A 17,559-nucleotide genomic window follows, 5' to 3' on the forward strand; every position below is an offset into this window, starting at 1 on the left:
TAGAGACCCGGCCAGGCTTCGCACGGGCTACACAAAAACTTAACAAATAACAGCTAAACCTTCCTCAGAAATCACTCTATTGATAGGTGAAAACCGCATACGCAATTACGCATGAAATACTGTTCAGTAGTTTTGGAGTTTATCGCGAACATACACACATACAGAGACGCGGCGGGGGACTTTGTTTTATAAGGTGTATTCCCTGTCAACCGTCCGGGTTTTTTTAGCGACGCACGCCCCGACGCATGCAAATTGCATTGTCGAAGCACCTAGCGTACACTGCCATCTATATTTTTTAGAGCCAACTTATTTGGTTAGGCTACGTTGATTTATTTAGAGAATTAGTAAATAATGCCGAAATATTCCGTTAGATGGCTCTGAAATCAACCGTTCCTTCTTTCACCCCTTGGATAGTAAGGTTCCCGAGGACGGTTAAGAGCATATTGGTTTCGGATACTATGGTATCGTCGGACGGTCATGTGGGTATGGAATAACGAGCATTGATAAAAAGTAGCAAAATTTAGCATTTAAGTAGCATCGAAATCGTGAAGAGGTAACAGACAGACAGACAGAGTCAGCCAGCGCCGTGGCCAAACGAGTGAGCGAGAGAAAAAAAATAACAAAATATGTTTTTTTTTTTTCAGGAAATGCTGATCTCCAAAGAGCAATGCCGTGTCCAGCCGCTCAGCTCCGAGACGCGGGCAGCTAGCTCGCTCCCACACGCCCGTCTCGCTCGCACACCCTCCATTTCATCGCAAAGCAGTTTGGACAGCGCCACCTCTAGGGCTACGGTAAGTAACACTTCTATAATTTCTAGTACATGTATAAGCAGTGGGGAGACACTCCTGACTTCGGGCAAACTCGGCTCCGTTCGGTTTAGCATTGCTTCGAGCAATTATTAGGGTTGACACATCTTGACGTCCCTTTGCGTGCACGACCACAGATAAGATACTTACTTGAATTTTGACAACCCTAAATATTAGTCGAATGGGATAATTTGTGTTCATATCTGTTGTAAGGGGTTATCCATTAATTACGTCACACGAATTTCTAGGTTTTTTGACCCCTCCCCCCCTCCTTGTCACACTTGGTCACATTTGGCAAACTCCTCCCCCCTAGTGTGACGTCACATTTTTTCTTCGAAATCGCCAAATCGAATTAAGTAAGTACCTAAGTATTATTAATATTTTATCAAAATATTTTTGACAATATAAATATTAGTAATTTTATAACCCAAAACTGCTTAGGAAAGAAAATTAAACGAATAAAAACCATTATCGTTTTAAAAACTTGTTATTTAAATGAACAGCGAATAAAATAATTTAAATAAATTTTCGGTTACTGATGAAGTTAAAGTGACGTCACAAAGTTTGTGTCTCCCCCCTCCCCCATGTCACAATTATGTCACATTTTCTTGACCCCCTCCCTCCCCCTAAACGTGTGATGTAATTAATGGATGACCCCTAATAGACACGTTTTGTTAGGGAGTGAACCTTCTGTACCTGGTACTATTATTTTATTCTTTGCTTTGGTTTCAAAAGTAGCTAAAGTGCAACTTTAAGTTGCTAAGTTGGCAGCCTGGCAAACGCGGTGAAGTTCCGACTCTAAGGAGACTTAGAATAAGTAGAAGACACGAATTGAACACACAGTTTAAAACACTAAGTTTACTTTGCTTTAAGTGGCTAAGGCTTTAGTAAATAAACTTTGCTTCTTTTTAACCGACTACCGGCAGGCGTGGCTCACTCCGCGATTTCGTCGCTTTGCTACAGGTAGCTAAAAGTACATCTGTTCCACACCAATTTTGGGGAAAGCTAGGAAAATTTGTCGCCACCTAGCGGCCATATCTGTGCTGATCGTAACAGACGCGTTTTGTTAGAGAGTGAGTCTTCTGTACCTAGTACTAATATTATAAGTATTATTTATTCTGTGCTACCAGGAAAGCAAAAAGGTTAAAATTTTGTATTGTATTCTTATTTCATCACTAAGTACTAAAGTTAGACCAAGAGAAGTCTGCAGCGATTTTACGTACTAAAATGAATGTAAATAATATATGTAAATGATATATTTAGCGTTTCGTTTTGTTAACTGCAACCGATTGTCATCTTTTCTAGGCCCCCTGGTGATGACCAAAAAATTATAGAAAACTGTTTCGTGAAGGAGGAGGTTATTTTTTTACATATATTCCTCCATAACAAATCCACATATCACTTTACAAACTTACCCCCAGTGTAAATTCCATTCGATAGCGTGACGTGACGTACGCGTTTGCGTTAAGTGTCATTTTGTATGGGATTTTAGTTTCCGAAACGTCCCGCTTGGCGCGCTGTTCAAAATCCCGTACAAAAATCCCTAATAGCATTTTCTTGTAGGGATTTTGTTGGGCCTTTGTTTACGTATTAGTTGGGCAACCGTTATATTTGGCCGTACGATTTGCTGTAGGGCCCTCGACAAAGGCCCTCCCGAAGATTCCCAACAGAGGGCCATAAGAGTAATTTTTTCGTTGGGCCTATTTAAATTAATCATACAATTATTCAACGGTGGTGGTTTTGGTTGGGCCGTGGTTGGGCCTATACACATTTGTTTGATGGTTGGTTAATTGTTACATTTGGCCGTACGATTTGCTGGAGGGCCTTCGACAAAGGCCCTCCCGAAGATTCCCAACAGAGGGCCATTAGAGTATTTTTTTCGTTGGGCCTATTTAAATAAATCATACAATTATTCAACGGTGGTGGTTTTGGTTGGGCCGTGGTTGGGACTATACACATTTGTTTGATGGTTGGTTAATTGTTACATTTGGCCGTATGGCTTGCTGTAGGGCCAACTGCGAAAAAATAAAAAAGGGCAATTTTTTCGTTGTGCTTCTGTTTGCAAATTCAACAATTACCCAACGGCAAGTCAGGTAGGTCGGTAGGTAGTCGTGCACCAGGTTGAAGGCCCAACACAGCTTGTCCCACAAAGGGCCAACATTGTAACTTTAACGTTGGGTCTTGTGTAGGATTCTTACAATACTACCGTAGATACATAGTTGTGTAATTTATAGTGTGCCTACAGTCTAATTATGTAATGGGCTTTTGTTTACGAGTCCTACAGTTACCCTACGTTAAGTAAGTGGTTGTGTAATACGACGTTGGGCCTTTGCTGATAAATATCACAATTACACTATGGTAGGCATTGGTTGTATCCACATGAAGGCCCTAGGCAGCAGTTGTTGTTAATCTTCTCTGTATCGTTCCAATTTTAGTATATGTACTGCCGAAGCAAGTACACTTACTATACACTCTAATTTGTATATATACTAACCGCACTTCGAAACTTCGTAAGCGAGATTTATGTTTTTTGAGATTTAAATTGAGAAAATGTTGGTAAAATACAATTTTTTAAATTTATGTATAAATTTTATAGTTATAGCTATTAGATTTATAAGTTACTTTTAAAAAATATTATGATTATATCCGGAATAATCGAGAAAATAACTATAACTTCGATGTTTGGAGACAGTAACGCCATCTAGTGACGCCACAAGCAAACTCAACTGGTATTGTTGGGCATCAGTACCACAGCCAATGTTGGTAAATGCGATATTTGTGCTCACTGGGCCAACGAATGTTATCGTTGTTTAGCCACCGGTACCAAAATACACAAAGGCCCATTGTTAGGCGTCAGTGCCACAGCCAATGTTGGTAAATGCGATATTTGTCATCATTGGGCCATCGTATGATATCGTTGATTAGCCAACGTTACCAAAATAAACAAAGGCCCATTGTTGGGCATCAGTGCCACAGCCAATGTTGGTAAATGCGATATTTGTCATCATTGGGCCATCGGATGATATCGTTGATAAGCCAACGTTACCAAAATACACAAAGACCCATTGTTGGGCATCAATGCTACAGCCAATGTTGGTAAATGCAATATTTGTCGTCATTGGGCCATCGGATGATATCGTTGATTAGCCAACGTTACCAAAATAAACAAAGGCCCATTGTTGGGCATCAGTACCACAGCCAATGTTGGTAAATGCGATATTTGTCATCATTGGGCCATAGGATGATAACGTTGATTAGCCAACGTTACCAAAATACACAAAGGCCCATTGTTGGGCATCAATGCTACAGTCAATGTTGGTAAATGCGATATTTGTCGTCATTGGGCCATCGGATGGTATCGTTGATTAGCCAACGTTACCAAAATAAACAAAGGCCCTTTGTTGGGCATCAATGCTACAGCCAATGTTGGTAAATGCGATATTTGTCGTCATTGGGCCATCGGATGTTATCGTTAATTAGCCAACGTTACCAAAATAAACAAAGGCCCATTGTTGGGCATCAGTGCCACAGCCAATGTTGGTAAATGCGATTTTTGTCATCATTGGGCCATCGGATGATATCGTTGATTAGCCAACGTTACCAAAATACACAAAGGCCCATTGTTGGGCATCAATGCTACAGTCAATGTTGGTAAATGCGATATTTGTAGTCATTGGGCCATCGGATGATATCGTTGATTAGCCAACGTTACCAAAATAAACAAAGGCCCGTTGTTGGGCATCAATGCTACAGCCAATGTTGGTAAATGCGATATTTGTCGTCATTGGGCCATCGGATGATATCGTTGATTAGCCAACGTTGCCAAAATAAACAAAGGCCCATTGTTGGGCATCAGTGCCACAGCCAATGTTGGTAAATGCGATTTTTGTCATCATTGGGCCATCGGATGATATCGTTGATTAGCCAACGTTACCAAAATACACAAAGGCCCATTGTTGGGCATCAATGCTACAGCCAATGTTGGTAAATGCGATATTTGTTGTCATTGGGCCATCGGATGATATCGTCGATTAGCCAACGTTACCAAAATAAACAAAGGCCCATTGTTGGGCATCAGTGCCACAGCCAATGTTGGTAAATGCGATATTTGTCATCATTGGGCCATCGGATGATATCATTGATTAGCCAACGTTACCAAAATACACAAAGGCCCATTGTTGGGCATCCGTGCCACAGCCAATGTTGGTAAATGCGGTATTCGTCACCATTGGGCCAACGAATGTTATCGTTGTTTAGCGAACGGTAGCAAAATACACAAAGGCCCATTGTTGGGCATCACTGCCACTGCCAATGTTGGTAAATGCGATATATGTCATCATTGGGCCAACGAATATTATCGTTGTTTAGCCAACGGTACCAAAATACACAAAGGCCCATTGTTGGGCATCTGTGCCACAGCGAATGTTGGTAAATGCGATGGTGGGCCAATACAAAATTAATGTTGGCTACGGAACGAACCTCATCCCAACGTTTTCCCTACCGTTGGCACCGTGGGCCCCAACGAAAATGCTACTAGGGATAGACATGACGCAAACGCGAACGCACGTCACCAGGCGTGGCTCACTCCGCGATTTCGTCGCTTTGCTACAGGTAGCTAAAAGTACATCCGTTCCACACCAATTTTGGTGGCTAGCCATAAGCCACGCGTGGCGCTGTCGCCACCTAGCGGCCTTATCTGTCCTGATCGTAACAGACGCGTTTTGTTAGAGTGTGAGTCTTCTGTACCTAGTACTATAGTCAGACCGTAAAAAGTCTGCAGCGATTTTGATAGCCCACTCAGTGCAAGTGTCATTTTAATCGTCAAACTTCTATGAAATTATGACCTTTACATAACGCTTACACTGGGCTAGGGCGTGGGCTATCAAATCCGCTGCAGACTTTGTTTGGTTCGACTATATTATTTATTATGTGACGTCACGCCATAGAATGACATTCACACTAGGGGTTCTGAATACATGCTATCTCTATGGGGTCATTACACATTCTCTCTGCCATAACGCCGCGCTCTGTTATTGATGAATTCATAAGCTTTGGGCCCCGGAGTGCGATTAGCGTGGGCTGACCTAAATTTATTATTAAGACAAAACAAGACAAAACAATTTATTATTAAGACAAAAATCGAGGTTTCGTACTCGACTGTTTCCTCCTCCAAAACTTAACCAATCCTAACCAAACTTGGAAATCTAAGACTATGAAAGTATCTGTGTCGGACCGTTGCTTTTTTGGCTAATTGATATCAGTTTTGAATACTACGCCTCTCATTGCGGCATAGTCAATTAGGCCATTTTGGCCATTTTTGAAGGGCTCTAGCGCCTTAAAAAACAAAAATATCAAAAAAGGTAAAACGGTACGACACAGATATTGACAATATTAATCTGTGTTGAAAAAATCATTGCTCTAGCATCAAAACCCACGGAGGAAACAGTCGAGTACGTTTGTATGGAGAAACGACCACTCCTATTGGCTCTTAAGGGTGAACTGGATCACAAAACAGATAAGTACAGAAGTCAATCACATGTATGTACTTTACTTTTCATACCTACGGTCGGCGGTCGCTCTAGGGTTGCGATTGTTGCGAACTATAACTTATGCACAAAAAACTATCGTGGTAGTGGCAATCGTATCCATCGTATCGTATCTCGTATCTAGTTGTTTGATTTATTGTTGAGGATGAAACGGGAAGAATGGAAATATAAATTAATAATGACATTAATAACTCAAATAGCTATTTTCATTTTAATGTCATTGTTATATTACAGATTGCCACAGAAAATATCTTGCGATGATTTCGAGTTTGGCGAAATGCACGATTATTATATTTTAAAGTGTAATAAATTCGCATTCTCATGTACTATGTAATAAATTCGCATACGCATTCTCTCTGAAACCACTGGTAGCTTAAAAAACGACAATTCACCGGTTAATGTTGAATTTAAACAACCGTCCACTGTACAGTTATAATAACTTTTTGTTTTGTTTCTCCATTATTGCACAAAAAAGTTCACAGACGCGTGTCTCAAGCGGATGGCACTCGCGCTCGCACTGGTCCCAACTGGTCCGAGATATCGTGTCCGTGAGCAGTGTCTATGTGTGCGTTGCTCGAGCGCGCTTTGTATGTAGATTGATTTCTGTACCTATCTCTTTTGTGACTGGATGAAGGATGAATGAGTCCATGTCATTGAGATGTCACTACACCTTATAAAACAAAGTCCCCCGCCGCGTCTGACTGTTTGTGTGTTTGTTCGCGATAAAGTCAAAAACTACTGAACGGATTTTCATGCGGTTTTCAACTATCAATAGAATGATTTTTGAGGATGGTTTAAGTGTATAGTTTGTTAACCCGTACGAAGACGGGGTGGGTCATTAGTTGTTATTATTACTACAGAGAAGCCATACCTTTGGTATTGTCACAATCGCAACCTGTACCACGCGAAGAAAAAAATTATATAATACTAGCTGTTGCCCGCGACTTCGTCCGCGTGGAATCTTATCTTCAACATTTTACATCTTTAGTACTATAATTTTCATATCCAAGCAATGTTGAAATTAGGTAGGTACTTTCTTTTTTAGCAAGTTGTATGAAGTTTTAAGTCAAGTGAATTTTGATGTTGGTTGCTGAAATTACTTTTCTTGTATTCTCATAATAGGTGCCTTTGCCCTTATACAAAGATTCAAGTTCCGCACTCACAAAATATCTGATCTTCATACAAACTTTCAACCCCTTTCTCACCACCTTGGGGGATGATTTTCAAAAATGCTTGAATTAGTTTTTATGTTTTTTAATTTAATACCTACCTTTTTTTGCAAATAGTTCAAGTTCCTAGCTTAAAATTAAATTTACACCCCAAGACGAACTTTCATCCCCTTTTTAACCCCCTTAGGGATTGAATTTCCAAAAACGTTGCACTTACTTTTTTTTTGTAATCGGCTATTATGTCTTTCTAAGAAGTTTCAAAGCATTTGTAAAATTTTTTTGTAGCATTTGCATTTGTTTGTGTGTAAGCATTGCAAAGAATTTGTTGTGCACGAGTTGCAGCCGCCGCGAGCACTCGAGCCTGAGGAAGGACCCCCGACGGGCCCGAAACATGTCGCCAATAGCGACTAAAAATTCAAGTGAGTGAAACCGTTGTCGTATAAACACTTTTATTGTCTTCTAATAATATCCCCAAATACAAAAATTTAAATCCCGCGCTCAAAAAATGTATGATATCCATACAAACTTTCAACCCCGTTTTCACTACCATAGGAGATGAATTTTCAAAAACGCTGAAATTAGTTTTCTTGTATTTTAATTTAATACCTTTTTACAAAGTTTCAAGTTCCTAGCTTCAAATAATATTAATTGCACCTGAAGACGAACTTTCATCCCCTTTTTAACCCCCTTAGGGGTTAAATTTCCAAAAACGTTGCAATTACTTTTTTTTGTAATCGGCTATTATGTCTTTCTAAGAAGTTTCAAAACCATTTGTATTGGAATCAAACTTTAAACCCCTTTTTAACCTTGTTAGGGGATGAATTTTACAAAACGCTGAAATTACTTTTCCTGTCTTCTAATAATATCCCTAAATACAAAGATCCAAGTCCCACACTTGAAAGAATGTTTGATATCCAACAAACTTTCAACCCCTTTTTCACCACCTTAGGGGATGAATTTTCAAAAACGCTGAAATTAGTTTTCTTTTATTTTAATGATATATCTTTTAACGAAGTTTCAAATTGCTAGCTCAAAAGAAAACTTAAATCCCATACAAACATTCATCCCCTTTTTAACCCTGTTAGGGGATGAATTTTACAAAACACTGAAATTACTTTTATTGTCTTCTAATAATATCCCCAAATACAAAGATACAAGTCCCGCGCTCGAAAAAATTTTTGATATCCATACAAACTTTTAACCCCTTTTTCACCACCTTGGAGGATGAATTTTCTAAAACGCTGAAATAAGTTTTCTTGTATTTAAATTTGATACTGTTTTACAAATTTTCAAGTTCCTAGCTTAAAATAAAATATGCACCCGAAGACGAACTTTCATTCCCTTTTTAACCCCCTTAGGGGTTGAATTTCCAAAAACGTTGCAACCACTTTTTTGTAATCGGCTATTATGCCTTTCTAAGAAGTTTCAAAGCATTTGTAATGGATTAAAATTTTCAACCCCTTTTTAACCCTGTTAGGGGATGAATTTTACAAAACGCTGAAATTACTTTTCCTGTCTTCTAATAATATCCCTAAATACAAAGATTCAAGTCCACCACTCGAAAAAATTTTTGATATCCATACACACTTTCACCCCCTTTTTCACCACCTTAGGGGATGAATTTTCAAAAACGCTGAAATTAGTTTTCTTGTATTTTAATAATATATCTTTTTACGAAGATTCAAATTCTTAGCTTAAAAGAAAACTTTAACCCCATACAAACTTTCATCCCCTTTTTAACCCCCTTAGGGGATGAATTTTGAAAAATCCTTTCTTAGTGGACCCCTAGACCTTATAAGGAATTTAGTTGCCAAATTTGGACTTTCTAGTCCCAGCGGTTTGGGCTGTGCGTTGATTTAAGTCAGTCAGTCAGTCAGTCAGGTCTTTCACGTTTATATATATAGATTAAAAAAATATGGCGTTTTCGCGTTTGGGTCGCGAGACTCACGCTCCGCTTATTTGGTTTGGTGTCAAAACAGCATCAACTCATGGCGCAAAATACTGTGTGCCGGTTCTATACGAGTAATAATCTGTGTAAGAAGGTCCTATAATATTTTTTATTTTATTTTATTTATTTAATAATAGTTCATACCGAATAACCGTCCATCTCTACTCTAGTTGATGATATGATAAATAATACTATGAGTTATTCCGGGGCTATGTCACAGAGAATGTGCAATGAGGGCTATTGAGGTGCTGTATGCAGCTTGGAATTGGGTCATACAGGGATTTAGTGCCACTCTGTTATCTATGAAGGACGTAGGCTTTATGTACATTTTAATTGGTTTCAAGAATCAGCAACAATTCGAAAATACAATTTAATTTTTTTTACTCCAAATAATATTGGGATACTGACAGAATTCCGCCAGTTGTTCATGATCTCGGAGTAATTAACAACGGAGACGCCATGTCTAAAATTTTCGGTACAAAATAGTCTGCCGTTTTTTGCGGGGGAGGGGCACATCAAATGTATACCCATATAACCATTCCAGTCGCAGAATCATCAAAGTGGTAACTAAATGTCAGATGTATCGTAACAGAGTCCACACAATGTGTCTAGAATTGTTTCGAAACAAAGTGTCGTCGCCGTGTGTACACTTTTCCGTAACAAGGTGTCGACACATTTGTGTGCACTTTGCGTGCGGTTTGCGACTAAATCTGACAGCAAATTTGTGACAGCAAATGTCAATATAAAATACCTCTTGAAAACCAAGGTTTGTCAAACTACTATTAGTGTCTCGTGTGCTCGTAAGTAATTCTAGTAAGTCATCATGGGCGATGCAAATGATAATAATCGACCAAAACCATATAAACACCCAACACCCGTCAACCTTTTACAGAAAAGTTTTTAAAGAAATGCAATAAGCTACTTAGGTCAGCCAACGAATGCTCAAAAAAGTTGTAGAGGGAAATGCTCGGAACACAATTTTTGACTCTGTAACTTGGTTTGGACAAGTTAGGAGGTGAACATATCAAAAGTCCCCGGCCGTAGCCCTTGAGCGGGGGGAAGAGAGGGGCTTTGAATGTCCCATTTTCCGGTTTTTCGATTATATCTCGGAAACTATGCTTCGTAGCGACATGGCCACTTATACAAAATGAAAGTTAATTTAATTTGTTACAAGTTTATTCAGTCAATTTTTTCGATATGTTGAATAGTTTTTGAGATATCCGCTCTTGAAAGTTTATTTAGGGCTCTCAATTTTATCTTCATATATCTACATCAGTGAAGGTGCTAGGCCGTGTATGGTATCGTTTTCGTATAAATCTGGGTTGCTGAATCCATTTAAGGCCAAATTCATTGAAACCATTCCACAAAATTAAAAAAATCTTTTTAGGGTTCCGTACCTCAAAAGCAAAAAACGGAATCCTTATAGGATCACTAGTGCGTCTGTATGTCTGTCTGTCTGAATACACAAAATAGTTCTTTACCTATAGATGACAGGAAAACCTATTAGAAATGTGCAGTCAAGCGCGAGTCGGACTTAATGTACGGAACCCTTAATACGCGAGTCCGACTCGCACTTGGTCGGTTTTTTTTAAACTCCTCTTGACGCTTAACCGCTGAACCGATTTCGTTGAAATTTGGTATAGAAATAGTTTGCGTCCCGGAACAGGACATAGGATAGATCTTATAACCAAAATCATCTTTTGAAGGTGTGAAAAGTGGCGTGGAAATTTGTACGGGAAATCAATAACTGCTGAACCGATTTATATTAAATTTGGGATGGTCTACATCTTTGATTTAGTTAAAAATGATAAAAAAAAACATGACTTCAAACCTAAACTTAAACAGTATTAACTTCAAGAAGTCAATTCTGAATTCCCCCCTACACCTCATTTCACACCTTTAAAGGATGATTTTTGAGATAACTTATTATGTCCTGTCTCGGGACTCAAAATATATGTGTACTAAATTTAAATTAAAACTGTTCAGCAGTTTAAGCGTGAAGAGGAGTTTAAAAGAAAGTAAGTTTATATGTTTTTACTTTGGAATGGTGTCAATGTGATACCATAACTAAATTTGGTACTGCGAATTTATACGAAAACGATACCAAACATGGCCTCGTAGCTTTACTGTTGTAGAAGTCAAAATAAAACTGAGAGCCCTAAATTCTTATTACTTGACCAAACTTGTGTAGAAGGAAAAGGAAAAATAAAAGCCTTCGGCAGGAATATAAGACACAAATATAATTTTTTTTTGCGTTACTATTTCAATTATCAAATATAAACATACCTTGATTATATTATTCTAGTTAGATCCTCACAGATAAACAAAAACATTTACTTAAAAAATTACAAGGTCGAAATGTCACGGAACTTGTGAGAGTAATACGTGAAAAATAAAAACTTTTATGACAAAAAAATCTGGACACAATTTAAGAAGCATCCAATTGCGTCGAGGAATCATCTGTATTTTTGCTTGTTTCATTACCTCCTCGCTTCTTTTTTTGTCCTTTGTATTCTGTAGCAATTTGTTAGATCTGAAAATAAAGATAACTTGCATCGTCACGGATGTCGATTTATAGGTTTTAGGGAGTGCAGAATTCGAAAACGATGATCATTTTATAATTCAAGATGGCCGCTACGTATTTTGTCATAAAAGTCGTCATGAATATCGTTTTATAGGTTTTAGGAAGTGCCGATTTCGAAAATGATGACCATTTTGGATTCCAAGATGTCTGCCGTGCACTTTGTCATATAAGCCGTCATAGATGTTGATTTATAGGTGTTAGGAAGAGCAGATTTCGAAAATGATGACCATGACCAACAAAACGACATCCATGTCGACTTTTAACATAGTGCATGGCCGCCATCTTCGATTCCAAAATAGTTATCGTTTTCGAAATCTGCGCCCCCCAAAACCTATAAAACGACACCCATGACAACTTTCATGACATAGTGCATGGCCGCCATTCTGGATTCCAAAATGGTCATCATTTTCGAAAGCGGGGCCCCCTAAAACCTATAAAACGACATCCATGACGACTTTTATAACATAGTGCATGGCCGCCATTTTGGAATCCAAAATGGTCATCGTTTCCGAAATCTGCGTCCCCTAAAACCTATAAAACGACACCCATGACGACTTTTATGACATAGTGCATGGCCACCATTTTGGAATCCAAAATGGTCATCATTTTCTAAATCTGCGCCCCCCAAAACCTATAAAACGACATCCATGACGACTTTTATGACATAGTGCATGGCCGCCATTTTGGAATCGAAAATGGTTATCGTTTTCGAAATCTGCGCCCCCCAAAACCTATAAAATGACACCCATGACGACTTTTATGACATAGTGCATGGCCGCCATTCTGGATTCCAAAATGGTCATCATTTTCGAAAGCGGGGCCCCCTAAAACCTATAAAACGACATCCATGACGACTTTTATGACATAGTGCATGGCCGCCATCTTGGAATCCAAATTGGTCATCGTTTTCGAAATCTGCGCCCCTTAAAACCTATAAAGCGACACCCATGACGACTTTTATGACATAGTGCATGGCCACCATTTTGGAATCCAAAATGGTCATCATTTTCTAAATCTGCGCCCCCCAAAACCTATAAAACGACACCCATGACGACTTTTATTACATAGTGCATGGCCGCCATCTTGGAATCCAAAATGGTCATCGTTTTCGAAATCTGCGCCCCCTAAAACCTATAACACGACATCCATGACGACTTTTATAACATAGTGCATGGCCGCCATCTTGGAATCCAAAATGGTCATCATTTTTGAAATCTGCGCCTCCTAAAACCTATAAAACGACACCCCTGACGACTTTTATGGCATAGTGCATGGCCGCCATTTTGGATTCCAAAATGGTCATCATTTTCAAAATTGGGGCCCCCTTAAACGTATAAAACGACATCCATGACGACTTTTATGACACAGTGCATGGCCGCCATTTTGGATTCCAAAATGGTCATCATTTTCGAAATCGGCACTCCCTAAAACCTATAAATCGACACCCATCTCGACTTTTATGACAAAGTGTTTGGCTACCATCTGCATGCAAGACATTTCTATTATTTTTACGTACAAAAATGGCCCCCTGTCAACTTCCAACCGAGATTTAATCGATAATTTATTCGATTAATGTTCAGATTAATTCAATTTCAATCTATGTTAGGTCGACTAAACTAATCGTGATTAAAATTTGAGGATTAACTTTTTTTATTCCATTAATTAGTCGAATAAACAGTTAATCTATTAAGTCCCATCTCTGACCACGTCATTTTTACACTTTGAGAATATCTGAAAACAAATGAACACAAGGAGCCATTTTGCAAATCCAGTAACTTCGTCATTACTTTTGACAGCGCGTGTCATGTGTCTACACAGAGTCGACACAAAGTCGAAACATTTGCGACTACTTTGTGACTGCAATATTTCTCAGCCTTACGCTACGTCTTACGTAGGCGAACAACGCGCGAACGCGGCGCGGCGCGGCGCGGCGAAAGCGGCCGCCGCCGCGCCGCGCCGCGCCGCGCCGCCTGACATTCGCGTGCAAATCGCGCCGCACCGCGTTCGCAACGAGATCGCTTACGTAGGACACTTCTATGGGCATCAAAGGATTGATTTCGCCGCGCCGCGCCGCGCCGCGTTCGCGCGTTGTTCGCCTACGTAAGACGTAGCGTAAAACCATATTTATACATCATAATTAACAAGTTTCGTAGTATGTAAAGCGTTATTTCTGTTATTTAAGTATAGTATACGCATCGAAGTACTAAAAATGCATCAAATAATATATTTATGAACACATGCACTGAGAAGTAAATAATTTCATTTCCGGCTAAACTAAAACAATGTGGTGGCGCGTTGATTATATTACACTTAGTTTATCAAATCACTCGAGCAGTTTAATTCCCCATAATAATTTAAGTCCTATTGTAATATAAATGTAAACAATATATAATTACGTCTTGTCATCCGTTTTAGAGATGGCGTATTATACTGTATGCAATATTATTTGCGTTATTTGACACATTGTGACTGACGTATATAGAGATGTAACTAACCCAAATCGATTGTCACAGCAAGCGATTACGATTGGATGGCACGTAGACTGAGGTATCGAATTGTGACGTATAATGAATTTTTATTTGAGATTTAAATAAAGCTAGAATTATATGGTTTTCCCGCAAGGTAAATGCATTTAATACACCGACCGAGTAGGTCGCACCCATCGTCAAAATCTAAACTAACTGGGGATCTATTTTAAAGTTTATTTATGTTATTTCTGTGTCAAATTTGTTGTCTGTTAGGTGACGATTAATATATCCATATTTACAGTTAATTATCCACCTTTTCCTTACTTTTATTAAAAGAAAAATGAAAAATTCATATCGATTTACTTAGACGACTACCGATTCATAACGATGGTGACCGGCCAACCCTAAAATTAAAAAAAAAAAGACGTAGAACGTAAACGTTTGCAGTGCAGTTGTTTTCCTTTGTGATTTCGATGTGCAAGACATTTTACGTAGTATTGCTGTTGTGAGTGACAGACGTCAAATACCGCAAATAATGTCGTATACACTATAATGTCACTTATTTTTATTTAACTATTTTTCCATCTGACAGTTTCCATTTGACAGGAACAAAATGAACGAATGAACGAATGATTTTGGCATAAAGTAGTCGCAAACCCGAAACAATGTGTGCACACGGCGACCACACTTTATGTCACTTTGTGTCATGTGTCGACCCTTCCCCATTTCTGGTAACTGTGTCGACACGGCGACGACTCTGCGACTGGAATTGTGACCGAAACAGACGGTGTCGACACAAGATGTGTCTACACCGCGTCGTAACGGCGACTGGAAATGGTTGTATGGGTAGGTACGTCATGTCAGATAAACGTCAGTCCATACATATGGTTGACCATTGGCCGCCTATTTTCGACAGAGGGGAATGCCTGTTAATGGCGGCTCCATTGTTAATTACTCCGAGTTCATGATATATGAAATGAAAATAATGAAAAAATAACTTGAGTTCTCCGCTCAACGTTTTTCCGCTTTAAAAATACAAAAGCGTTCGTTGTGCACGTTTATTCGTCGTTTTATTGCGTCCTCAAAGTGTGGAATGCACGAGTGGATCCCAAACTGTTTGATTTTTATTTTTTGTTCCGGTTTTGTACTACCGATGTATCCATTTTTTCGAGATTTTTTCATATCCGTTATCCCGAGACCCGACCGCGTTGTGTTTGAGCATAGAAAAAATAATAGTACTAGATACAGAAGACTCACTCTCTAACAAAACGCGTCTGTTACGATCAGCACAGACATGGCCGCTAGGTGGCGACAGCGCCACGCGCGGCTTATGGCTTTCCCCAAAATTGGTGTGGAACGGATGTACTTTTAAGCAGGCCACTGATGAGCCTTTCAAATGGATGCAGTTACAATGGATTCATCCAAATGGACGGCATCCTAATATTAAAGATTGCGCGTTTTTGACATTAACGGACCGATTTAGGATTGCAGCCACGCTATTTGGACTGTTGGAAGGCTCGTCAGTGGCCACCTTTAGCTACCTGTAGCAAAGCGACGAAATCGCGGAGTGAGCCACGCATGGTTTGAGTACCTAGTGCCAGAGGCTAGTAAATATAGAAGATTGGTCTCGAACAACGCTTGCGAGTATCGTCATTTACAACAAAATAACTGACAATTTACTTTTGCTGCTACACGTGTAACCCCCTCCTTTTGAGTTAGGGATAAAAAGAAATATCACTTTTCCAAATTGGACCCTTTTATCTCTATAGGTAAGAGCTCCTTAAATGTGCTGTGATTGTTTTACCCACACCTACATACTTGTTTGCCACCGTCGTGATATAAAAAAAAACTCAAGACCAATGAAAAGGGTCACTTTGCACCAAATTTTCCATATAAAACGAGCCGTTTTAATTGATTTCGAGTGTAAATTTTTCATTATAATTATGTAATGTGTGACAATTTTTAGGGTTCCGTACCCAAAGGGTAAAACGGGACCCTATTACTAAGACTTCGCTGTCCGTCCGTCCGTCCGTCCGTCCGTCCGTCTGTCACCAGGCTGTATCTCACGAACCATGATAGCTAGACAGTTGAAATTTTCACAGATGATGTATTTCTGTTGCCGCTATAACAACAAATACTAAAAACAGAATAAAACAAAGATTTAAATGGGGCTCCCATACAACAAACGTGATTTTTGACCAAAGTTAAGCAACGTCGGGAGTGGTCAGTACTTGGATGGGTGACCGTTTTCTTTTTGCATTTTTTTCCGTTTTTTTTTTTGCTTTATGGTACGGAACCCTTCGTGCGCGAATCCGACTCGCACTTGCCCGGTTTTTTTAATTTAATCGCCTCGAGTGTAATCAACGTAGCATACTTGTATCATAACATAATGTAATATTATGTTATCGTTGCTGAATGCACAGTAGTTTCAGAAGAGACAAGGATAGTCGTTAAATTAGGATGATCCTACTGAGAGGAAATTCGTTGCCTATCGGGGTAAAGTTGCAGGGCCGGTCCCATCTGGAAACAGTTTCACGTAATGAAAATTGGTTACATAGTGTTCTAGTCCAGATGGACTAGGACACTCCAAAAATGTAGGTAGCATCGTAATTTATTTTAATACTCTAACGTAATTTTCTTTCGAGTCGCAATATTTTAACACTTACTACTACTTACTTATTCTGTCTATGGACATTTTCACTCTACACTTTTAAGTGTACCATTTATGTATTTTTTTTCGAAAAGCCATCAACTTTTGGGCTATTTCTACTCAGAATCACGAGAACTATCGATTTAAAACGAAAAAAAATGACAATTGTGTAACGCATTTTCAATCACATTTTGTATGGACCGTTACAAAACTGACACCTGGGGACACTTTTTTTCTTTGTCTCATTCAATATACTTGTGATGCTGAGTTTAAATAACCCTAAAGTTCATGGGTTTTTGTAAAAAAAGTAAATGGTACCAAATCTGGAAACTCCCCTATAATGTAATTTGTATGGCATTGTGACCAGTAGGTATAAATTGGCTAATTT

The 17,559-nt window shown here is 39.1% G+C and overlaps 1 protein-coding gene across 2 annotated transcripts in view; it reads left to right on the top strand.

Moving 5' to 3' along the window:
* The window catches only part of LOC134666767 (synaptotagmin-5-like), an 87,084-nt gene that overhangs the window by 57,376 nt on the left and 12,149 nt on the right, over positions 1–17,559 (top strand). For both annotated transcript variants that reach the window (XM_063524049.1, XM_063524050.1), the window contains one exon: positions 645–791. In XM_063524049.1, coding sequence (XP_063380119.1) covers positions 645–791 — 147 coding nt within the window. The remainder of the gene's footprint in view (positions 1–644; positions 792–17,559) is intronic.

The sequence above is a fragment of the Cydia fagiglandana genome, chromosome 8 (genome assembly GCF_963556715.1).
Source record: "Cydia fagiglandana chromosome 8, ilCydFagi1.1, whole genome shotgun sequence".
Taxonomy (NCBI): domain Eukaryota; kingdom Metazoa; phylum Arthropoda; class Insecta; order Lepidoptera; family Tortricidae; genus Cydia; species Cydia fagiglandana.